General features: G+C 34.7%; 1 protein-coding gene across 4 annotated transcripts in view; it reads right to left on the reverse strand.

Annotated features, from left to right (window-relative positions):
- Nucleotides 1-27,393, reverse strand: part of Pi4KIIalpha (phosphatidylinositol 4-kinase II alpha) — a 127,822-nt gene that overhangs the window by 21,733 nt on the left and 78,696 nt on the right. For all 4 annotated transcript variants that reach the window (XM_081761982.1, XM_081761974.1, XM_081761992.1 and 1 more), the window contains 4 exons: nucleotides 18,045-18,245; nucleotides 7,713-7,844; nucleotides 3,350-3,577; nucleotides 2,461-2,688 (listed from right to left, as the gene is read on the reverse strand). In XM_081761982.1, coding sequence (XP_081618108.1) covers nucleotides 2,461-2,688; nucleotides 3,350-3,577; nucleotides 7,713-7,844; nucleotides 18,045-18,245 — 789 coding nt within the window. The remainder of the gene's footprint in view (nucleotides 1-2,460; nucleotides 2,689-3,349; nucleotides 3,578-7,712; nucleotides 7,845-18,044; nucleotides 18,246-27,393) is intronic.

Raw genomic sequence — 27,393 nt, forward strand, 5'->3', positions numbered from 1 at the left:
TATATATATAAGGGCGGATCTAAGGGGGGCTAAGGGGCTATAGCCCCCCCCCCCTTGACGCTCAGGTTTACATTGGATAAAATGGGCTTCAATACAGCTTTACACTGGAGAAAACGGCAAATTATGGTTTAGCCCCGCCACTGTATATATATATATATATATATATATATATATATATATATATATATATATATATATATATATATATATAAAGCTTTTAATTGCAATTGGCAATGCATTAATAGAAGTGCAAGATGTGTAAATGAATGAATGAAATGAAATGAAATCTGAGTTTTACGTCCCACGTTATGCCGGTTAGGCTAAAGCAGACGGTGATGATAAATAATGAATGAAATAGTAGAATGAAGAAAGTGGGAGGAAACGGCAGAACCCCGAGAAAACCCAAGCACACGGTGTTTGTCTACCACAAAGTTCACTTGGCGGGGGCTGGGATCGAACCCAGGACCCCAAGCACCAGAGGTGAACGCTTTACCACTGAGCCACCGTGGCCTCCGATGTGTAAGTGAGTGAGATGTATCAAGTGTAAGTAAATTTTAAATAGAATATTAAGTTTTTTCCCATAAAAGGAGTTCACCTTTTGTAATTGGATTTTTCTCCTGGCCACTTGGTGAGTCGTATTTCTTCGCATATAAGGCGCACCTTTTTGTCAACTTTTAGACGTCCAAAATTCAGGTGTGCCTCAGATTCGATGGCGTCTTGGATTCGATGTATATAAGGCAATATACATATTTATTCATTGCACGTAGGTTACAACATAGAATCCGCTGCAGGTTTAATACTGGTAGTCACTAATTTACTTAAAATTGGTTGTATTACAACAATGACAGACTGCACAAAGATGGTAATCGCTCACGAACAATGAACATTTCATTTTACGGATAAGAAAATGCTTACCGAAATATGAATGTATTTGTACATTATTTCTGCGCCTTAAATTCGAAGATTTTTTTTAAATAAGTTTAAATGAGGTGAAATTTCAGGTGCGCTTTAGATTCGAAGAAATACGATATATACAAATGTCTTCTTTTCAGGCTGTGGTGTATCATGATGTCTGACTGGTGCTTTGAGTAATCTCTATAAAATTCTGTCTGGTGGAAAATTACTCTTGGATACTAAGATGGTAGATAATTTGCAGTCGTAAAGCCATATGTATATATAGCTAGCAGGGCAAGTGATTTAAAACTTGAATCCACGTACATGGGAATGTTCACAAATGTGTAAGTTATAGTACTTAAGATAACTGTTCTAGGAGAAATCTTGATTCAATTTTGTTATCTTATTAAAATTGTCTTAATTACTTTAATATTTTAATTATAATGAGAAACAGGTTTCACCTTGTATTTATAGCGCCTCTAGCCTCCTGCACTTCACATCATACAGTTTTATTATTATATGTACTACACGGCGATGGCTGACAACTTTTTAACTTAATAAAAAATCGTATAGGCCTGAAATCTTTCCTATATTCCCAACGAAATTTCTCCTTAGTATAAGTTACTTTTTACATAAGATTTTAGTAAACCTGAAAAAAATCCGAAGTTCTAGTGTCCAAGAAATTACTAACAACAACTCCTTCATTACTATTAGAATAAGGTACATTATTATTATTATTATTATTATTATTATTATTATTATTATTATTATTATTATTATTATTATTATTATTAAGCTGGAGAACAGAAAAGAAAATTTGATGGGATCGTACTAAATTTGATGAGACAACATATTATTTCTTCGCAATTTAGAGTTACACCTACAACTTTTCTGTTGCTTTGGTGCATCAGAACTATTTTACGGGACTTAGAAAAATTCCGGCGCGCAAACATATTTTGGAGAAGTGCACAAGATTCATTACTACCGAAGAGTTTCTATAATACCGATTTTATATTTGCGTCTTTCACTTCTGGAAACGGATCAACTACTGAAGAAAGAAAAGAAAGAGAAAAAACACAGGACGATGGAAGCTTTTCACGAAATATAATTACCAATAAATAAATAAATAAATAAACTGAACTAGATGCAAAATAATGCAGTATTGCTTATAACAAAATGCACGAAAAGTCGATTACAGTACTTAAAAGACACATTAACTATTTAGCATAAAAATTGTCAACAAAAGATCTTAAAAGCTACAACTAAAGTAATCAACTCTCAACTCAATTCCTAATTCAAAATTGGTAGGAAAAACTTAAAATTAACTTACCATCTTTGCAGCTCACGTTACCAACAGATGCTATGTTGTCAAAATACCTGACCTGAATGACCTGACATCATGAATGAATTAATTAATTTTAAAAACTTCGTAAGTCAAATTTTATTAAATGAATGAAAAAGAAAAACATGAAATTTTCACTCATAGTACTAAATAAATAAATAAACAGAACTATATATATACAAGCGATAGAGAGAGAGATGATTGAGATTAAGCTTACTGCATACCTTAAATAATTGATAAAGATCATCACAGAGGTCCTGGACAAAGTTCATATCCGAGAGCTGAGGCAACACTAAGTCTCGAATCTCCTGACTAAAAGGAACTTTGGCTTGTGGAAGCCATGCCCAGTAAAAGGGATATGTCCGCCACGAATCTGGATGCTTGAAAGGAAACGCCAGGCCATTATCAATTGCAGCTATCTTGATTTCTGGAGGTTGAACCAAGTTCCAATCCTGAAACACGAAAAACAATCAAATCCTTAGTCCCCAAGGGGAGAACTTCATAGTTGCAGACAATTGAGTTGCATAGAAGTGAGCCTTACCCCTCTATACTGATTAGAACAAACCAAGTATATATGCTAAAGGAGTCTATTTATAGTGTCCTATTAGCACGTGTTTGCTATTTCCGTAGCGTGCCTCCAAAATTGAACAGATTTTGGAGGAGTAACACTGTGAAGGTTTTCCATTGGTTCGGTCCGATACAGACTGAAATGAATTCAGAAAGAAAATCGCACAAACAATATAGTAATATAACAAGGAAGCCTAAAGTACTCACGGACACGATACTTTCACTTTAACGTCCCACGATTATGCCCTTAAGGCTAAGGAAGACGGATGATTAAGGCAAGTGAATGATGAAAGAATTGGTGGAATGAGAATGTAGGAAAAACGGGGAGAACCCGAGAAAATCCACGGACACAATGTTGTCCATCATAAACTTACTTGGCCGGGGATCGAATCAGGAACCCCACGCACCAGAGGTAAGTGTTCTATTAATGAGCCACCGTAACTCCACGGACACGATACTGTCCACCACAACATTACGTAGTCCACTATTGAACCAGATATCCATAATACCATCCAACGACAAGAAATAAACAGTAAAATATCTCACCTCTTCTCCTTCGTTTTGATTTGTTTCAAGATTAGGATTATCGTACTTAATAAGCCAATTGTCGTTTCCTCTGTCGGTGTTTCGAATGATGTAATCTAGAACTACGAGACGCTCAAACTGCAACTGAAATTGTTGCTGGATACTTTGAGGGGGTGGTTCAGTCTCGAATCTTCTTAGCCAATAATCGGCATCTTTATAACCTTCTACAAATAACTGGAACGACCCCACCTGAAAAAGAAAGTAAGTTCAGTTTATAGAACACTGAAGAAACGAATAGAGATTTTTATTAGAAACAACCAAGTTAGAAACATAAAATGTAGTTTTATCACTTACATGCTTCTTTTCTAAAAATTAAGTTTATAAGAGTGTAATTAAATAACAGGTACCCATCTTGTACTTAACAATAATTCTTATATAATTTCGGCCTTCTCTGGGACCTTCGTAAGTAACTTTACCTATGGTTGCTTCTCTTCCCGTAAGAATTCATCCTCGGAGAGCTTTCCTGAAATATTTGAGAACTGATCATCTGCAAACTCTTAACTTTCTTATGTAGTATCACCTGTAGATCCTCATACAACTTCATTATAGACGTATGTACTTGAAAATAATTTTTTATGCCATTGATAGACTTTAGAAAATTGTATATAAATGATTGAACAAACATATTCTTTCACCAGTGATGACTTGTGAATTCTATTTACAAAATAACAGCACTTGTGCGCCTTTTCACACTAAACTTGCCGAACAGAGCATTAAATAAACAAAGGAAAAAAAACTTTTTCTGAGGAATTTTTATTTTATTAGCAAACTATATGTTGTTAATTTGAAAATCGAAATCTTAATTAATCTAATTTAAAGTAAATCTATTTTTCTTCTGTTAAATCACTGAATGTCCATTATTCTGCTTTATTTCAGTAATCTGTTCTGCGAAAAGAGCTGTCTGTTGCTCCACAACTAATTTAACTTTGAGCAGAATGAAGAAGCCGAATTCGCTTATTTCTGTGACGAGAAAAATAGTGAAATGTGCTGTATGTAAAATAAAAGAGAAAAATAAAGTGAAATTAAAATTTTCTTAAACGTATGATTTCTTAAACTTACCTATGATCTCACCCTATTTGTGACGTAGATTGCCTTTTATTCGGATTGAGTAGTGGACTTGTAGTCCGAATGAAAATTTAAAAAAAAGTATCAAACACAATTATTTTTGTATTCGTGGGAAAAGAATGAAGTAACCCGATCCACCTGATGTCCTGTTTCTTTTGCGTGCCTGGATAAATCTGAATTGGAGGACTCCTTAATCCTCGAATCCCTCACATATTCTTTCACTAGGATAGAATTATTTCTTTTTGTTATACCCATATGACTTCGAGAAAGAACAAAGAAATTCGTAAATGCATAAATTGCACACATTCATAGTTTTAACGATCCCTGAATTTGGACTGAGTGTTCTCGAAACTAGTTCCCGACTTCACAGAGAAATTAATGTCAAATTTGGATCCTATATTGCAGTTCTTTAAAATCTTTTTGGGAGATTTTTTTCCCTGCCCTATTCTGAAATTCCTATACTGAATTCTTTCCATAACAAACTCGTTTCTCTTTCCTAGCTCAAATAATGTGAAGAAGATGGCGAAACGCAATTCCTTCGGAAATGATTCGGAAAGCTCGCATAAAAAAAACGAGACAGTTCTCTTTTATTAAATTTGAATGCGTTGATTATTTGTGTACAAAATAAATCTCATGTGTTTCCTTCTTATGAACGAGGTAAAGAATTTGTTGTGTCGATAAATATGAAGGTCAAGAATATTTAAGTGTGCTTCTCATTCCTCTTTCAACGTAAATTTTATGTTTTTTATGAATAAGATTAATAAGACTATTAACATTTATATATATAATAATAAGAAGAACAACATTTATATATATGTCTGTATTTTCATTAATTTCGATCGTGTCTGAAGAAGGATATGCTAGATATCCGAAACAGTTACAAATTATAATTTAAAATAAAGTTTTAAGTTTTGGTCAGTGTCTCTTTTGTTAAAATAAGATTAAACTCCAACAAAAGATTTAATAAAATATTTTATCCTAACTTGATGATATAATTGTCTACGTACTTAAACTACCTGAAATTATATAAGAAATAATCAGTTTGATATAAGGTGAGTGCCTGTCACTGAATTATAGATATGTATCTCATAGCGTCTATGAACAAGCTTTCAGACAATATGCACTTTTGACTATTTAGTACTCAAATTAATAGTATATGCATTACAAAAATCAATACGTCTTTCTACATATATTTAGCAACGCTTTCTCTCACAATACGGAATACGTATGTTACTGAACTTTTCAGTTATAATTAAACTTTTCGTATACACTGAATGAAATTCTAACGGAACTAACATTATATACATTACCAATTTTTTTCTTAAAATTTCTTTTCAATATCGATGTCTCAGTAACAATAAAAATTTAAGATTCAATATAAAAATTCACCTTGGTTACGTCCTCAATGTAAAGTAGTAATTGATATAGGTGTCAAATTTTCAAGTATATCACTGTATTTTTCTACAGGGTTGATTTTTGGAAAAAACATGTGGTTAGAGGAATAAGGACTGAATATAAAAATTTAGGTTATCATTGTAATTTCACAAAGTTAACTGAACAATCATCGAACCTATACGAAAAGGAATCTAATCTTATAGTAAGATCTAAACCACTACGCAAGGATTACCCCCACCAAGAATTTAAAAGAAATAATCCAGTTAATTTCTAAATTCTATTTTTAACTCAATAATCACACTTTTTTGGGGGGGGGGGGGAAACCTCAAGAAAGAATGCAGCAGCACTCGAAAAATTTGCACCCTTATTGTTACTACACCTCACAAACTTAATCACAATGAGTTAACATGGGTTTTCTTTACCTTTTGTTTAATGTAATACATATATGAAGAGGAAGAGGGGGCTAATAAATTTTCGGTCCGACCCAGAAGAACTTAGCTAGATGGATGAAACTATCAGGCTGTTTAACGTATTTTTGCCGAAGGTCAACACAGTCGCTACAACTTCTCTAACCCTTCGAAAGGTCTTCAAAAAACTGTTCTGTAGCTACTATAACTTTATCACTGCTAAATTTCTATCCTTTCGTAATTTATTCTAGTCTAGAGAAGAAATAATAATTAGAGGGCGTAACGTTTGGAGAGTAAGGCAGATGGTCAGTGCACTGAAACCCTAGGTTCTTCAGAAAATCCGTTGTTCTTTCAGCCTTGTGAACAAAAACAGTGTCCTGAAGAATCAACACACTATTTCTCAACTTTTTGCAGCGCTTTTCTTTAATAGTATTCCTTAACTCAACCAGAAGACTGCAGTAATACTCTGAGATTTCAATTTGAAGTTTGTTAACAAAACTCCATCCTTATTCCAGAACACTGAGGCAACACCTTGCCTGTGGACCTGTGTGCTTTAATTTCTTTGGCTGTGGAGAGCCTGAGTGGCGCATTTTCTTAAGAGTTCGCAAAACACCGCAAAACATATTGATGCCACTTGTTTGCGTTTCTCATTGGCATTCGGTCACCCATTTCGCGGAAAGGTTGTGCATGTCTAACTGATCATGGTTTATTGACCAGACACATTCTTTGGATATCCTCAAGGTCTCAGCTATCACTTGAACTGAAATTAGTCTGTTACTCAAAATCAGGTCAAGAATCTGATCTACTTTTCCTAGAGTTAACACTGACATTGCCATCCACACCTTTCGCCATCTTCTGTTGAACAATCATCACGCTTAAAGTTTAAGCACCATTTCTTCACAACGGAGAATGAAAGGGAATATACACCCAATGTGTCCAGCATGTAACTGTGAATTTCCTTCAGGGAGAATTTCATGATATCTGACAACTTCTCCTTAGTGAATTCCACCTTTGGCTGCACTATAGATTAATCTATGACAGTGATACGATCATGTCAGCTGGCACTTAATACTTACAAAAGATAAATGTTTCAAATGCAAGAAATGATTTCAGAATGGCATGTTCGGAAGCGGATCGGGACCGAGAACTTATGAGCCCCCTCATACAATGTTAACCAATTTCTTACAACAACAACAACAACAACAACAACAACAAAAAAAAAAAAAAAAAAAACGCATCTGAATTATTTCATTAAATACCCTGCTGACATAAATCATGTCAATCTTTGCAACTTCTTACAAAATACAACCTAAACCTCGTTATACCTAGTTTTCTCAAACCTACAAACAATTTTCACAAAGAGCTTTATGGACGTCAATTTCCACATAGCAAAATTCGATATTTATTACTTTAGAAACTTAAACTTATTTTTTTAATTCGATATATAAAATTGTTACCTTAGGTGGCAATCCTATCCTATGAAAATGTCTACCAACATTAGGGAATCGCTCTTGTACTGCTTGCTTCACCCGAGATTTTTGTCTGTCTATTCTCATATAGTTGAATGTCTCACTAACTAGTTTTACTACCTGTAAAATGAGAACACAATTTACGTCATATTAACCTAAAACAAACTTTTCTCTTTGCTCAAGCATAGCATACCATATGAAGATAATATACCTAGGTATGAAAAGCACAAGGTAGGCAAATTTGATGCACAGGATTTCTGAAACAATAATACTTACTCAAGTTCAACCTTCTACTTGAGGCTTTGAACTTTAACAAGTAATTAAAAGGTTATGGTAATTCTTGCGGAAAATGCGGAAAAATTACCGCAACTGCGATTACTTTATTTTATAAATTTCTTGATTATTTTTCCATTCTTAATCAAGAACTATCGAAATAATTTACAAAGCAGATAGTCTGTTCACTAAAAACTCACGGTTAAAAGTTATGTATGAATAGCAAAATAACGGATTTATTTCTTCAATTGAATTTATTTTTTCATAGTTTTTAAGTAGAGTCAACAACAACTGTATTGAGTTCTCTATGTTCTTCCACCGGAAATCAAATCCAGGACCCTGTACACCAAAGGAATACATTTTAGCTACTAGACTAGAGAGGAGGACTACTAGTGACGTATGAAAACTCAGCAAACGTAAATATAATTTTCCACGAAAATTGGAATATAAGCCGTAACATCTAAATGTTCTACCGTTTTCTGACTCTTTCTTTTGCTATCAGTGACCATTATTTCATTGTACAATTCGCGGCAAAAAACCTGCAACATGAGCATATAAGTTTATTGTGAAATGACGAAGTCTTTTGCTCCAAAATAAGTGTGCACGGGAGGAGGCCGAGGTTTATCCTGGCGTGATTCGTTCCACTTAGACATTATGTTCATTCCCTGTGCTTTTAGGCGTAGTTTAACAAAAAACTTACATCTTCATGTTGCAGGTTTTTTGCCGCGGATTGTACAATGAAACACTGTAAAATATTGACTTTATTCTGTTTTTGGTGTAACCAATAATAATATATTAACGTATGCATCTTGACGAACTAATTTATACGAAAGAACATATAAACTCTTTTATATAATAATAAGTAAGTTCCTTTTGTACAGTGTGAAACTACGTTAGACTTCCAAACTATGGGAATTCAATACTCAAACTTGAAGCAGTATAATCTTCAGGGTGTCCCAAAAGTAATGGCAAAAAATGAAACCACAGATTCCTGGCAACAAATTAAGAAAAAAGTTTATATGACCTATAGTCCGGAAGTGGACAGGAGCGGAGCTAAACAGTTTTGAATGTGGGGGGAGGGAAGGAACTACACACCTGCCAGTGGAATAATGATAGGAGCTAGGAAGGGGGTTCGTAAATACATAAAGATCATCTTGACTCGACACGTTAAGCACACGTTACATAACTGCACCAGAGATTCTCCATACGTCATTTAGAGATTCACCGAATGTCTGTACGGCAGAGGTATTGGAACGGTGCAGTAAAGATGAAAACCATACAGAAAAAAGTTATCTGTGGCACGATTGCACGCACATGTACAATAGGAGTCAAAGCAAAGACCACTTTAGCATGGTTGCATAATACCAAGGGCAATGGAAAGTGGTATACCAGATAGAAACTTGCAGATAGAGGGTAGAATAAAAACAAGTATAACTAGTTGTGTCATGTAATGAAATAACAGGCAGAATCCACAACGACGTACTTTATTTGTAACTTAGTATTTTACACAGAGTAGCACTACAAACTACTAGGTCATACGTGCTAACAATAAACGCACTTATAGAAGATGATCAAAGTGCTGTCTGTCCTCCCACGTCTATGCAACGTGGTAACCGTGAGTTTCGAATGCATTCCATCATTTCCCGTGTTAGGGTTTGAATTTTTTTTTTTTTTTTCATATTTTTTTTTCGAAATATTTCAATGTCTTTGAGGTAAAAATGTTAAAATATGATTTACATTTCAAGACTGGCATTGTCACAACTTGCAACAATTTTCTATTCACTGATGTTTTGAAAAAATGGCCGCCATTTTGAAATTTTATACTGGATAGCCGAAAAAAATCTATACAGCAAATTTTAAATGTCTTGTGCTTCTATCCTCAATATTTCAACTTAAAAAGTCCGAAAATTGCACCCTGTAGCACGGATACCCGCTACTTTGAATAATGGCTGCCATTTTGAAATTTTATGCCGCCAAAATATATACAGCTAATTTAGTCTCTCGTGCTTCTACTCTGAAAATTTCAACTTGAAAGACCGAAAACTGGCCTTTGTAGCGTGGATATCTGCTATTTTTTTTAAAGGGGGCGCCATTTTGTAATTTTTACGTTGGTATGCCGCCAAAATCTATACAGAAAATTTAGAGTGTCTACAGCTTGTATTCTAAAAATTTAAAAGACCGAAAGTTGAACACTGTGTGGTACAGGCAGACAAACGAACAAATGTAGATCGAGTCATCCCAGGAACCTCAGTGACGTTCGCCAAATATGAATACCAAATAGCTATATTAATTTAAAACAAAGACCTGATTCATCAAAATGTCTTATATGAAATATTTTTCAACGTAAAATAAATGGTTTTATTGTTAAAGTTCACTTTCGATGTTTTGTGTGTTCAATTACGGGAATTTCCCGGACACTTGTTGCAAGGCGGTTCTTTTCTGAAAATTAGTTTAAAACAATTAACAAAGATAGGCCTATAATTCATATTTTAGAAAGTAAATGTTTCAAAATATCTTAAATGAAATTAAATATCTTTCAGCTTAAAATAAATAGTTTTATTGTTGAAGTATTCACTTCCGATGTTTTGTGGGTTCAATTGCGAGAATTTCCCGAACACTTCTTTCACGACGGGTTTTCCCTGAAAATGCTTGCTTTACTGTACATCGGAAGTTCCATTAATACTAAAGTTTGAATTCAGCACTTAAAATAGTAAGCGTTACGTAGTCTTGGGAGCTCCGAGCATTAAGCTTCTTAATTTTGACAAGAATTTTTACGCTCTCACTGGTGTTGATTGTACAGAATGCTTATTTGCAGGGTAGCAACGAATGACTGAACTGAACTGTTGTTGTTGGAAAACCAAATTTTGTTGAATACTTTTGTTACCATCAAAAGTAAGAAATAATACTAATAGTTTTACTAATGTATTTACATATTTACTGTTAATACCGGCACCTATAACCTTAAAGCCAGCAACGTATGAGGGATAACATCCCTCGGCGGCGCCGAGTCAGGAAGCACTGTTCACGGAAAGTATTTACTAAAATAAAATTGCTTATTTTACTTCAAATAGGCTATACGCATAATCCATACATTAATTTGCTCTATAATTATCTCAAACTGAGTTTTTTTTTTTTTTTTTCATTCATTTATACATTTATTCAGTGCATTCAGAATTTTATAAAGGTCTTACGTTGAATGATGTTGTCTACCTAACGTGAAACATATAATTCGCCCAAAGAAAGTTCAAAATTGGATAAAAATAACTTTCAATGTGATCATCTTAGTTGTACCAATAATATACTAACAAAAAGTTCAAAAACCCAGGTGGGCTTTTTCAGGTGGGTCCAACCCTGTCCCGTGTATTCCGTAACTGTTCACATGCATCTTCATTGCAGTTTTGTAAGTCGACTAGTTCCTTTCCCTAATGGGGCGTTTACACTTGGTCGATTTAGTCGCACGGCTAAATCGACTCGCTGCATTTGCGACTAAATCGAAGCAACTAGGCCGAATCAGATCGATGGAAGTGTTCAATTGTTTCAACCGAAATTGAATGCTGCTTGTCGACTCGCTCTCTTCTGGTCGATTCGAAATCGACTGGCAATTTTAAAGATGTCCAAGCAAAAAGTAATTGGTACAATTTGCGCTGTTATAGCAGAAGAATTAAGGCACGAAATTAAATAGCAGTGACAAGAAAAAACAAAAGAAAAGGTGTTGGATAAGGGAATTTATATTAAGAAAACAGTATTTAGAAGCATTGTATACGTGTACTTTGATGAAAGAATTTTCAGTAGAGAATCTTTGTGTAGGTTTAAGCACTTGTCATGGTTCCACAGTAATAACTCTGAACTTGTAAACATAAATATACTTTCCTATATTATAGAGAAAGACTTCGCTGGTGAAATTAATATATTACACAGTCGTCTTTCATATGGAGTCACTCATCATAACCGCAGTATACCACTTGTTAACATAAAATACTGCTTACCTTCATTTTGCAAAAATGTTCCATCAATGGAAATCAATATCATATTAATCTACTCTCATCTATAACCAACTCTTTTTTACCATAAAATTGCCATTTTTATGACCGTCTATTATAAACTTGCACTATACAATGTATTAAAAAATCATTAAATAATGAAAAAATATGATTTTTTAATTAACATTATCTCGTAAAATTGACAAGTTCTTTAGTAGGATAGTCATTAGTAAGTGGAAACCGTGCAGTCCCACTTTAGGTACATATACTTAGAATCATAATGTAACCATTATCTATATTATCTAAGTATCCATTATAATGAGGAAGGCTATGTTACATAGCCGAAACTATAACACAAACATATAATTTTAAAATATATATACTGCTTTGGTCAGTTGAAGTCTTATTAGTAATGTATCCATGTCTTTCAATGGCAGTTTTACCCTTGCAGAAGGGCGGACTTGCATTACTGGATGCAGATTTACTTTAAAAAGGCTTAGCTGTTATCGGTACAAGTATAGAGAAGTGTCATAAAAGCTAACAATAAATAGCTACAAAGAGCACTAACCAACTTGTATTAGGCAGCTACTAAAAGCGAGAATTTAGATTTAGGACTTAGATTTCTGGGCTTTCGGCATCAAAGGGCATGTTAGCCCGTCACGTTTTTGAGGGATGACGTCCCTCGGCGAGCACACTGAAAGGGTAGAAAGAAAAAATTGAGGAAGGAAGGAAGAGTCCTAGGATCTATATTAGGTACCACCCCGGCGTTTGCCTAGTGTGAATAAGGAAACCTCATTTAGGATGGTTCGCATTAAAAAGCTTTTTATAATTTTTCGATCGAGTGCCCCCACCGGGGATCGAACCCGGTACCGCTCACACTGAAGGTAAAGCAAGAATGGTATTTAAAGCGCACAGACTAGGAGCAGCAAAACCTTTGCTTAGCACAAAATAATAGATTATTTTTAACAGGTCAAATCATAACACTTACCACGTTATTAACGGGTGCAGGTTTCGTTTTGGTGCATTCTATTTTGGAAGATTTACTGACAAAATTCAATACTTTGCATGAAAGAAACATGTTTATAAGGAACAAATTTCTGCAGGCATCAGAATTAAATACGAAGTAATACACCTATATTGTATGTTTACAAGTGAAAGGTTACTAGTGTAAAATAATTACAAGTGCTTTACGATGGATAAAGTGAGTGCGTATGAAAGATGGCTCTATTAGATGCTATTTTCCACCTGTGGCATAATTCTGCACAGTGTACAGGACCTTTATTTTATGTTTACAAGTGCAGCTTTACTAGTATGAAACCATAACAAGTGCAATTGAAACTCGTATCATTGCCAAAATCAACTTTTTTCCACTACCTTCGATTGCGTGCACACCTATCATCGCTGGCGCTCCTGGTCTCTTCGGACTCGCCCCCCCTCCCCGACGCGGACCCACTAGCTTCGTCCTGTCTGACTCCGTTAAATAGTATTTTCCTTTCAATGGCCACCTAGCAAAGGTTGGTTTGCGTTTCTTAACTATAGGTTTTATTCTACGCACCCGGAAGCCGTATTTATACGCAAATCGTAAAAGAATTGTAATTTTTCAGCAATTACTTTTTGTGGCCCCTTTGGATTTTATCTGTGCCAAGTGAGGTATTTTCATGGTGCTCAGTGGAAACTTTTTAGGTTACAATAAGAAGGATATTAGTGAAAGATTTATAATTTTTCAACAATTCTTCCTAGTGGTGCGGCAAAAGTAGACCTGTACGTTATAATGGAGCTTATATAATCTAGCGTAAAAAGCGATCGGCTTCATGAACCACGCTATCTTTTGTTGAGGTATATCTTCCACACCTGCACCTGACCTTTTCGAAGCATTTTAATATTTTTAATTTTATTACGTAGATCAGCAGCTGTGATTTTTAAATTCATTTGATGAATAAATCTAGTGCTGTTCCTCTAGTAGCAATATTTCTGTAAAGAGTATTTTTTGTATTCCATGAACATTCATTTTTCTCGTATAATTATAAAAGTAATTTAATGTAAAATAAGCATAACCGCATGCCGGACATTTTTCCTTTCCCCTGAAAATGTTTTGGAATCAGGTGTTTACATTAGGCAATCTAGTCGCATTCGCTGGCAATCTGATCGAATCGACCACAGAAAACAGAACGTCTTTGCCAGTCGATTAGTTGCCTTCGATCAACAAGCGATTAAGTTGAAGTCCGGTTTACACGGTCGATTAAGTTGAAAGTGACGTCAATTCAACTGAATCGAACGCAAATCGACCAAGTGTAAACGCCCCATAAGTGTGAAGTTCCTTTTCCCCCACATTCGAAGCTGTCTAGCTCCGCCCCTGTCCACTTCTGGACTATAGGTCATATAACCTTTTTTTCTTGTTTTGATGCCAGGAATCTGTGGTTTCATTTTTTACCATTACTTTTGGGACACCCTGTACAACTACTATTTACAATAAATTAGTAAGATCAAAGAGAGATCATGTTCCTTGCATGTTGAACCCTTACTGTTTTTGTTCTATGGCGATAAAAGTTGAGACCAAAAATCGTTAATTTGAATCAATTCCCGATTGAATAAATGGTTAAGGGAAAAGAAAAAACCTACTCTTGGAAAGCTGAAGTGATCTGATCTTGATGTTGGAAATCAGGATTGAAACTGAAAGTAGTAGTAAATTTGAACTTCTTCTGGTTTTGGTAGAGTGTTCGGGATAGACATAGTATGATGCTTTGAGATTACAGAAAACCGCTTCTCGCTCTATATTACAGTTTTAGTTCCATGGAATAAACGCTGAAACCGGAAATGACTCATTTGAACTACTTCCAGTTTGAATAGAGTTAACGGAGGAAATGAAACCTATTTTTGAGACGACGAATCAATTCCAAGAAACCGCATTTCGACATCTCTTACAGTTTTTGCTCTGACACCTGTCGACAGACGAGCAAAGCAGTTCTATGGGACTTTCGACACATGCACAGCTTAATTTGAAACTCTAATAATATATGCGTTTTCAAAACACAAATAAATAAATAAAAAATACTGTAATTTTCAACTTATGCGAAGTAATTTTCTATTGTAATACATATTCCTTTTAAACAGCACGATCAACCATCATTTGTATTGAAATACTAAAGCTAATATTGAGAATTTGAAACAAATACAGAAGAAAGAGGTAACGAAAGTATAACAGTTTCAAGAAATGTATTCAAAAATAAGATCTAGAAGATGATGTGATGAATACTTTCAGCTTTTAATTTTCTATAAAACAACGAAATTGGTCCGTTTCTGCACCTAACTTTATGAAAGACCAAAAATGTAAAACTACAAGTTTGATTGACTCACACGTTCAAGTTTATATTCTAGTTCCCACACGCTATTCGGAAACTCAACTTGCAAACACATTTTTGGTATGCATATCCTCACAGGACTCTAATGTTAATGTATGATTTTGCGATGGAAGCAGAGGAAGAGGTGGATGATTAAAAAGGACCCAGTATATTGAAAAGTGAAGTAGTACAACCAATCAAAGACATGCAAAGGAGAAAGGCCACTGAAGAAGAAGACATACCAGTAGATTTGCTCAAGGGATTAGGAGACAACGCAATGAAAGTACTGACTTCACTTATTAACAAGATCTATTTCAGTGGAGAATGGCCAAAGGATTTTCTTGATGTTACAATGATTGCATTGCCGAAGAAAAAGCAAGCAAAGAAGTGCAGCGATCACAAAACCATTAGCCTGATTTCTCACACTGGAAAGATCATTGCACGCATACTGAACAGGCGGCTGGAAACTACGGTAGATGAGAGGTTAGAAAAAGATCAATCTGGATTACGGAAAGGAAAAGGCACCAGAGATGCTATTGGATTGATGAGAGTTATATCAGAAAGGATTCTTAATGTAAAGGAAGAGTTGTGTTTGTGCTTCATCGACCGAGTCAACTGGACGAAACTTCTGAAAATACTTAAAGAAATCGAAGTCAACTGGAGAGATCGACGACTCATTCAAAACCTGTACACAGGACAACGAGTGAAGCTGCGCTTGAATGAAGGAGAAACCAATAGTGTGGAGATCGGAAGAGGAGTCAGACAAGGATGTAGTTTGTCGCCCTAATTATTCAATATTTACAGTGAATGTTTAATGAAGGAAGCATTAATTGGAATTGGAGATTTCAAGATTGGAGGGCAGATCATTAACAAGATCAGGTATTCAGATGATATGATTATAATAGCTAAAACCGAAGGAGGATTACACGAGATGATTGACAAAATAATTGACACTGGAAAACTGTATGGAATGGAAATTAACATCGAAAAGTCGAAAGTCAAGAGAATATCCCGTGGAAACAAGCCCTTACGGATCAGAGTAGAACAAGGAGAACTTGAAGAGGTCGATAATTTCAAGTATCTGGGAAGTATTTTGACGAGAGATGCTTACTGCACTAAAGAGATCAGGTCAAGAATTGCCATAGCTAAAGAAACATCCAACAAGAAAAGATCACTCTTAACTAGCAGGCTCAATATTGGACTTAATTGGACTGTATGGTTCAGAGACTTGCACATTACGGAAGTTAGAGAATGTTTAGAGAGCTTCGAATTGTGGTGTTGGAGGAAGGTGGAGAAGATAAAATGGACAGAGAAAGCAACAAACGAATATGTTTTAAAACGGGTAGGAGAGAAGAGGACACTTCTAGCCACCATAATTCGTAGAGGCGCCAATTGGATTGGACACATCTTGCGAAGAAATTGTCTTCTTCACACCGCCATAGAAGGAAAGATGGAAGGGAAGCGAGGAATAGGAAGAAGAAGAACACAACTGATCGATGATTTGAAAGATATGAGAAAATATTGGGAGTTAAAAGAGGAAGCTGAAGATCGAGAAAAGTGGAAGAAAAATTTCCAGGCCCAAATCTAAAACTGAAAAAAATCCGCATTAGTCCCAGGACCTGTCTAAAAGGCAGATATATAAAGGAGTAAAACTTTCTAAATATATCAAACTGAAATAGTTGTACTTTGTTTCCGTTAGATCTTTGCGCTCCCAAGTGCATTCAGAATTGGATTTTGTATGCGCCATAGGAAAATAATTGGCAAAAGGTAATGCAATTACTATTCCCGAAGACATGCGTTATTTTTCGCAAAATATTGCACCCGAATATAGGTGTCACTGTTTTTGTATGAAGGGTCTATCGTACACCAGATATATGACTAACTGATGATATAAATGTGGCACGAAATATTTCAATACTACAGCTCACATAATGTAATATACGTATAAAATATGTCAACTACGTTTTTTCAAAACGTTTTGTTGCGCTATAGTCTCAGTTGGGTATGACAGATAGGGGGAACGTTTGTCGATACATTGTATAATGTGGAGAATGTTACTGTTAATGAAAGAAAAAGTAGAATATGCTGTGCCCCGCATTCATCCCTCCACACCTACATCCTTTGAATTCTGTATCACGACTACCTCCCCCCCCAAAAAAAGTTACTTTTAAAATAATGAAGCACTAGACGTTCTGCCACCGTGTCTAATGAATAATCTTTGTATCAGTATTTGAAGTTGAATTCTTTACTTATGTAAGCACTTACAGTATGAAGCACCACATATAACTGAAATTATAGTTCCATTTTTAGTTAAAAAATTAAAACTGAAAAGAAGATAAAAGGAATAGCAACTAATCTCAAAATTAAAATGTCAATCCTACTATAACGGGTGTTCTATGGGTAGTGATTTTCTTATCTATAAAAGGTTGCTACTGGTAGTTTCTTTTCACTTTTGGTTATCACTAAGCAGCATACACAGTCATTTTGAACGCAATATAAATAAACGCAAGAAACACGACATATTTACATGAATAACCTATGTGTTGAGCGAACATCAATAGCAGGACAGAGGAAAGGCAATAAGATTAAGTAATGCTTAGTTATTTTTCGACTTCATAGAGATAAAGATAACTATGGGTATCTCCTCTATATTACATCATCCTTGAATGAACACATTAAAGGTATAATAATTATAATAATAAACTCTATTACAATATTTTAACATTTACCCTGGTTTTTGGGACGATATTAAGTTGAAGTTTCTGGTCCACTAGACTAGCTCCAGCTTCAGATAAATACCCTTGATTGGGTATTAGACAAGAACGCCCGAAACAACATGGACAGCACAATTTGTGCATCCATTTGGTCCATTTTGGATTCAGACGTCCATAGGGCTCTTCATCTTTGGGTTTAAATACGGCTATTATTTTCTAAAAAGAGATTAAAAAGAGAAAAATTAACACAGTGCATTTAAATTATGACATATTTATGTAAAATTGCTTTATAACAGTTTCATATTCCACCACTATGTTACTATTGCTCATTTTGAAGTTCTACTACTTTAATAAGAATATAATGTAAACTTTAATAGTGTTCCGAAAATAGTCACAATATCCTTCACATATAACTGAATTACCAACACTATTACAATACAATTGCATTAAGACTTCTCACTTAACCTATTAAGACTGAGTTAATGCACTCGTTGCGTTTTCTAAAGCTTATTCCGAGATTTAAATTACAACTCTAGTCAGGAAAACCAATTGGGAAATCTAATATCTGCTCTATCTTGTCAGATCCAATTAGTGCTTGGGCTGAGTAGGGTGGAGTCTAGGGCGGAATATTTAACTGAAAGAATTATCCAACAGAAAGCAAGAAAGAAGGCTCTGATATAAATATTATTCGATTCCGTTCTCTCTCTTAATACTTTTCAATATTTCCTTTATGCTTACCCCCATCTTTCTTGTAGTCTCTTTATTTCATTTTTAAATTTCTAGTATCCTGAAACCAGACTAAACTAAAAATTCGAAAAAAAATATATATATTAATTTTCTTCATATTAGTACAGAATGGGCAATAGCAACACCTTTAAATTTGGTAAGTACAAGTATATTTTAAATTACATTACAATACTTTCTTGAACGTAAGCGTACCGGAAGTATAGTCTAGGCGAACTATGTACACTCATGTCCAAAATGATTGTCGCATACCTATAACTGTCTTCTTGTAAGAATATAATTTGATAATGATTTTGCTGGGTACTTTTAATACTGATACTATGTGTATAATCGTGAATTGTATATATGTGGTAAATTTCAAAGGAAAAGAATTATAAAGACGAAAATAAAATGAGTAAAACAAATTGTTGCTAAATGGACAAGAAAGTTTTATTTTCGTTTTATTGTTCTTATTTCCTGCTCTTTTGACATGAAATTTACCACATACATGTCTTTGCCGATTATACACATACTAGCATTGTAAGAAATGCCGGGAGAACTCGTTAGCAAATTATATTCCTACAACATGTTTATAGATATGCTACAATAATTTTGGACATGAGTGTATATGTTTTACCTTTAACAGAGCACAAATGGAGCCACATGCCACTACAACAGATTGATTTGTTGCTGAGTCACTGCAGTATGTACTTTTACGGAAACTAGATCATCACTATAACTTTAATTTCACACTGAAACAACTATGGAAAACCAAGATACGATAGGGAGACAATAAGAGGATAGAAACTGTAATAATACTATGATCAAATATACTTAATTAAACAATAAAAGTATTATATGTTAATATGCGCGATGATGGAATTCCTAGTGGCGCCAGTTCAGCCGTATTAATGCGTGTTTTTCTTTTAGTTAAAGATGACGACTTACTCATTGTTGTATGAGTGCTGTGACGAAGAAAAAGAAGGAAGATTTACCTACTAATGTAATGCACTTGTGCTAATGTATTGATCATCATAAGTATTAGTTACACAGGACATTTTAGAAGGGAAGAAAACCACTGTCATACAGAGTATTATCAGTTATCTGTTTCCATGTTCCGTAACTTAGACTCGTTGAAAATTAAGTTTATAATCTGCTTCTTCTGTAAGCGTAGAAGTGAAGTATCGCAGACCAATCAGCTTTCTGAACAGCGGAAAAACAGAAATGATTTTGTTTACTGCAGTTTAGAAGAGGAAACAGTCACTAGTATGTACTGAATACACATACAAGACTAGACAATAAAGTGCCAGAACTGATGATAGTATTCTGAAATGCTCATGACAAAATTGTTTATTATGTGAAATTAATACTATGATATTCTTGTCTTGCAAGACATGAAGATTTGATAAAGACAGCATCTATGCCTTTCTAAACATTCGTCATCGAAGACTGGTTCCCACTATCATGGATTCTTACATGAAACAAAGGCGTCATTAGGAAAATCAGCAACGGAGACTTACAAGATGACTAGAACCATTTATCACGAGAATGCCGTATCTTGAGGTTGCGTGTTCAACATCTTAAGGATAAGCCCCATAATCAGATGTTTTATTCTGGCGTCAGCAGCGTTTACTGGCCTACTGAATAATATATTTAGTGTAAATATCATATATGCACATTGCGCTTAAAGTGTTAAATGAAATGTCTGATTTCGTGATGGACATAAAGACACTGAAAATCACATCAAAAATGGACGTTCGTCAACCATCAGTCACAGGAAAATGCGAAGCGCGTTCATGATCTGCTGCAGTCAGACCACTGCCAAAAACGACTTCACGTTCATCACGAAACTGGGCGTGCCATTGGATTCAAAGACTCGAGATAGCGCATTCTGGCGTAAATAGTTCGTTAAGTCTCTGTTGTTGATTTTCCTAGCTTAAAACAAAACTTAATGTTCATCACTTATTCCATATGACTTAATCAATGTCAATGGGAATCAGGGGGTCTTCGATGAAGAACGTTTAGAAGCACACAGATGCTATCTTTAACAAATCTAACGTGTCCTGAAAAAGAAAATATTATAACATTAATCTCACATACGGGTTACAGAGTACCAGCATCAACTCGGGAACTTTAGGAACCAAATTCTTGGTTTCTGCAAAACTGATTCAATTCTTAAGAATTTCTTAAGGAAGAATTCTAATTTTTAATTTCATCACAGACATAAATCATAGAGTATTCATGTTAAAATATAGACGAATAAAATGAAGAAAAGATAATAAATAAATAAATATATAAAATAAGAAGAAGCTTCATGTTTTCGAATAAACGTCCAGGAAAAAAGCACTCTTTCAAGAACCACGAGAAGGAGATGAAGGAGAAATAATAAAAGAGTAACAACAAGGCAATCACAAGCCTGCAGACGCACAAGTGGAAAAATAAAATATATCGAGTTGTCGTGGTTAACAGAATGAACGATGAAATTTATCGGGAAAAAAATTCATTTATTCAGTACGTATGTTTATAAATAATTTAAGAGTGAAATTTTGAGGAAGGAGACAGAAAGAAAGTAAAATACAATAACATTTGACAACTTGGCCTCAGCTTTGTAAAACTTATAATTTCCCGTAAAATCTATAATGTAAGACACATTATTTATTGCACCTGTCTATCTTGGAACATGACCACATTCAAGAAACTTATTAGTACCGGTACGATGTTAATAATAAATTGATCTCTGTATGTAGGACACTTTGAACATTCTACAATACACCTGAACATCATTTCCTAGAATTTTTACAGAGCATCTTTCATTGCTGTTGTTACGTTTCGGAAGGATAATAAATCAAAATGCTAGTGAAATGTCCGCTGAAATTAATTCGTTATTGGGAAGGGTTATATCATCGTAAGTATTAGTATGCGTTGTAAAGTAGTTACTTAAGTAAAGTAGTTCTTTACCATGCACATTTTCCGTACACTCAAATAGTGAAATAGTGTCGGGAAACAGCTCAACCACAACTAAAGAAATCGAGACCAAACAAAAATGGGATCCATGCACAAACATTCCTCAATAAAAAAGGGCCTTTCGAGCTAAAAGTATCGCCTGAGGTTTCGTGAAATTCGTTGCCTTGATGACAGGGAAAATCCACTGTTCCAATGAGAATGGAGATATTAAATCTGGTGCAGTCCACTGTCAGTCACAACCTCTGCGGTTCAATTCAGTGCAGAGGATGTTTCCCACAGGTATTGTGATACAGCTACAATGGAAAGTTGGAGACACGTAAAGTGGACAACAACGTGAAGGTGAATACTGGTCCTCATCATGGCCCCAATCTACATGAAACAGGAAACAGGAATATGTATTGTTCACTTTCATGACATTCCTGTAAAAAGTCCTGATGATAGCTCAACGCATATGTCTATTTCTATTCTTAAAACAACACCTACAACGTCACACTCACTGGCCTATAGGAAACTGCACGGAGGAATGCACGTAGTTTCGGATGAAATTGTGATGTTAGCCGATAATTCATCATACTCGGGTTCCGACAGAACACACCCGATGGCAGTGGCACAGCTTTTCATTGGATAAGTACACTTTGAAAATAAGTCGGATAATACTCGCTCAACATTCTGTACGTGGTCTCACAATGCCACAGTTTGCACCATTCCTGGCAGCCTGTTAAATAGCCAGAAAACTCGATGAAATAACTACAGAAACAGAACTAGCAAGAAAGGGAAAACATGGAATGGTCTTTAATTATATGGTAGAATAATTTTAATGGAACATTCACAAACAAGTACTTCACAATGGTTACCCATATTTATGCAAGTATGAAATTTAACGTCTCCTTCCAATACTAATGCTATATGACACATGGACCTACAGTTTTTCGTGGTCTTAAACAACCTGCACCCTGCAGCTTTGTGTAGCTACGGAAGAGCCCGACAGTAATATATGGAACTGAATATGAAATAAATATTACAATAAGATACAGAATATGAAATTAGATCTTTAGGAATTTGCCGCGAGTTGCTAAAATTCTAGGATCAAATAAATAAATAAATAAATAATAAAATAAACAAAGAAGGAAAATGAAATTAGAACCACTTCAGGACAGAATAGGAATAAGCTTACCTCGTATTAGATTTAATGAGGTGAAAAAATGACGACTTAAAAAAATAGACAAAGTTCGTTACTGACAGAATTGTTAACATCCCGTTGTTACCATATTAATTAGACGTTGAAAATCTTTTAGCAAGTTAATGCACGTTAAGGTAAATAACTCTGCCAGTAAACGAAAAGAATTCTTGTCAAGTCCTCTTTAGTTAGTGAACTGACAGTAAACAATCCTGAAGAGCTCTCATTGTAATAATAAAAGTAACTATAAAAAATGTGTGTGTCTACAGTTGCAACCGAACAGTGGCCTAAAATAAATATTTCAACTTAACAAAATAAGATCTCGAAGATAAAGAAGTTTCATATTTATTTAGTTTAATTCTGTTAGAAGTATCAAATGAAAAGGCGTTGAAAATAATAGAAGAAAATAGAAGTATGAAGATTATTCCGAAAACTAGAGATAGGATGATTGGACACATCACGAGTCATGGAGGAATCCATCACGCTATTAGCTTTGGACGGAATGAGAAAGACCGCAATTTAAATATACGAAGCAAATAATAAAAGACAAAGGAAAGAAAACAAGAAAATTTAAAATTTGTCTCAGGATAGGGAAGAATGGAAAGTTGCATCAAACCAATTGAGAGACGGCTTACCAAAGAAGACAAACTCCATGTCTATGGACAAGTATATAACACTTTTCAAAAACAGATACATTTACTTGAACAAGACTACATTTTAAAGTCATTTATTACAGTATTAGAGTAGCAAATGACAGAATCCCGAAGAAAGAAAAAAAAAAAGAAAGAAAAAAAGACGTACGTGGGTGGAGGGAGAGACTGAAAAACAATGGAAGATACTGTAGATGAGAAGGAAGAAGCAAAGATACTTTGCGGATCACAGTTGGTACACTTTTAAGTGATAATGACGACGATGAAGTGTCCCACATTTGATTTCCATTCCGCAACATATACACATACAGTATGATGATCATCTACAGGATGGCATACAAACAGCTGATAAATTTAAAATTTAGATGGAAGAAAAAATACGATGTAATCAGCGCTTAACAATACACAAGTTCGTTCTATAGTTTTTGGAAATAAGCAGGGACTTTATCACTAGGTGTATCAAGTAACTAAGCTAAAATATATATATATATATTTTATATATATATATAAAAGTTTTGACAACAACCCAATGGCTGTTCTGAAGACAAGTTGAACTCACATCGAAGAACCATTTCTTATAAATCCTTCCTTTCCAACAAGGTAACTTCTGGAAAAATTCACATTAGCTAGAATTAAACCTATTTTTAAAAAAATGATTATAAGCATACTTTTATTTTTTTTCAAAAGTTACTGAATCAGCAATGTAAAACAGTCTACTAGCCTACGTTGAAAAATGTAATTTAACAAATACTGCGGAAAACAGACACCAATCTAATAAATAAACTGAAATGGCAATATACAACTACCTCGACTATATTCGTGACAGTTTAGATATTAAGAAAAAGTGTAGAGGCACATTCTTAGACGTAACTAAAACATTTGATCTAGTTTCACATCAAATTTTTCTTGAAAACTAAATAATTTTGATATAAGGAGAATTGTGAATAAATTGTTTCAGAACTATATAGAAGGTAGAAGTGAAGCTGTGGTAATGGACTATACGAAACAGCAGGATATAAGCACTAACTATACTTTGGACATAAAATCATTAAGATAAGGAGTGCCGCAAGATTCTATTCTAAGGCAAGTTCTCTTTATTATTTTATAAAGACTTTCTAGCTTATATAAAAGCTGAAAAAGGAATAGTGTTTGCTGATGACACAAGTTTAACCATTACTGAATACATCGATAGACAAATACAAGCTAGAACCAAACAAATAAAGTGAAACACAAACGTGAGCAATCCCATCATACACATTAAGAATAGAAATATAAAGAATGCCAATGAAAACTAAGTTTCTAGGACTATGGGTAAATAATACACCGACATGGGATAAGCACATTCAGTACACTGCAAAAGAAACATTGTAAAGTACACTATGCTTTAAAAAATGTGAAAAATTTTGTCAACCCATCAATACTAACGATAATTTATCATAGTCAGTTTAAAATGTTACTTGCACACGCGGAAGTACATTGGCGAAAGCACGCAAACTAAAATAACACTTAAGATTTGAAAAAAGAGTAATGCGAACAATAAAAGATAAAAATTAAAGAATAGTGAAAGCATAGTCTGAGAGCTTAAAATTCTCTCACTACCTTGTGTTTACATATTACGAACAGCAATCTTCATGAATAAATATATCAAACGAACATCTAAATGCAAGTGACGTACATGCCTACAACACTAGAAATAAAAATGATTTTGCTATTCTTATACACAAACAACCCTTTGCCATAAAGGTCTTAAGTATACAAGAATATTAAATTACAATTAATTACCAAACAATATGCAAGATTCAAAATCAGATATTTTCAAATAAAGACTAACAAATTACCTACTGTATTATTGTTTTTATTGTTTCCAAATATTCTGAACATACACAAGATAGAAACTTGTAAAATTGGAAGCCAATGACGGGCTAAAAACTACAAGTTAACACTGAAGTTAGTATAATAGTTAATACAGTCTGTAAATTAAGTAACACTATGCAAATTAAACGTGTATAACTATGTTTAGTCAGGTATATAAAACCATCTAGATATGTTTCGTGTAAACTCTATGATTTAGCTGTAGAAGTAATAAGGTGTATATAAAATATCTTGGTTAATTTCACAGAAATATATTGACATGTTCAGTACCGCATGTATAAATGTGTATGTGGTAGCTTGAAAACAAAAAGTGTATCCATTCCCAGCAGTCACTGAATAGCCAAAGACTGAGCATTGTCGTTTGTCTACAGTCCAGCGCGCACAGTTGCCCAGTTATAGGCGAAACAAGACGCATTACAAGTACTCAACGGACATTTCGAGCACATTTTAAAATTTAATGGCCTCCAGCAAGAAACACCATCCTTCGTTTCCACCAGAGCAATTTGCTGCCCCGTTCAATAGCATCATTTGCCACCTCTTAATTTCTTAGCCATGATTGTAAGTACTTTACCCTATCGAAATTCTAGTAGCGTTGATGAAAATACAGAATTCACTGAATAATAATAATAAAAGTGTTGTAGTGTCGGATAGAATGTATAAAATCACCGTATGTTTATCAGGAATTAAGTCTGAGCTACAAAAATTATACTACTGCCTCTGCCAATAACACGATTTTTTTTTTTTTTTTTCATATGAGTGAATTGTGAAGGTCATGTCAACAATGGAATTGGATATTCAGTCACACGAGTCGCCTTGAATTGTATAATCTTAAAACTGTTCACGCAACCATGAACAAATACAACGTAAACACGACTTATAAATGTAATATGCAAATACACAATATGTCGGAAAAATAACGGAACTTTTTAAATTAAACACAACGAACTAGGTATTTTACCAACTGTAGTTCTTTTTATTCAACATTCATCCCTTTCGCACCAATACACCGCTGGGCATGTTCAACCAATGCTAGCATAGAGTTTTTAACGTCCTTTTTTCGGAATCGCCTCAATGACCCTCATCATGGTAGACTGGAGTGTGTAACATTGTTACAAAATGTTCCTTTCATGGTCAATTTTTATTTTAGAAATAGGAAATAGTCACATGGGGATAAATCAAGCGAATATGGAGGATGCGGAAGCACACAGATTTGATTTTAGCCCCCCCCCCAAAAAAAAGAAAAAGTCACGAACTGCGATGGTTCTGTGACATGGTGCATTGTTGTGCAATAAAGATCAACTGCCTGGTGTTCGATACTCGGGTCTTACGAGAACGATTCGCTTCCACAAACATTTTGACCCTGTGGAACGAATTCCCTAAGTACCATTGGAATTGTAAAAACAAATCAACATTGTCTTTTCACGTGACTTTTGAAAACGCATTTTTCTCGTTTTCGGAGAACCTGGGGACCTCCATACAGCACTTTGGCGTTTTGTTTGCGGCAGGTCGTACTTGAAGCACAAAGTCTAATCACCAGTTACAATCGTTTCCAGGAATGTTCTGTTTCATCTGGCTGTTTTAATCAGGTCCTTGCAATGTTCAACGCGAGCAAGTTTTTGGTTGTCAGTTAAGTTATGTGGAACAAATCGCACACAGACCTTCCATTTCTTTAAATCCTTTGTTAAAATTTCGTGAATTATGTCTTTCATCGTATTTAATTCCTCCACCATCCATCTCACAATTGAATTCGAATCGTGGGCGATCATTTCACGCACTTGTTCCACTAACACCAACTCAATGCGAGTTTTGTTTTTCGGTCTGCCTGGCATTGGGTCGTCTTCCAAGGACTTATGACAGTCCCGGAATCGCGTATACCACTCGAACACGTGTACGAAATGAGCACTCATCAACATACACTTGTTTCATCATTTTCCAATGTTTGTGTGAATGTTTTACCTAGTTTGAAACAAAATTTAAT

Source organism: Thermobia domestica, chromosome 1 (assembly GCF_964235325.1).
Source record: "Thermobia domestica chromosome 1, izTheDome1.hap1.1, whole genome shotgun sequence".
Lineage (NCBI taxonomy): Eukaryota > Metazoa > Arthropoda > Insecta > Zygentoma > Lepismatidae > Thermobia > Thermobia domestica.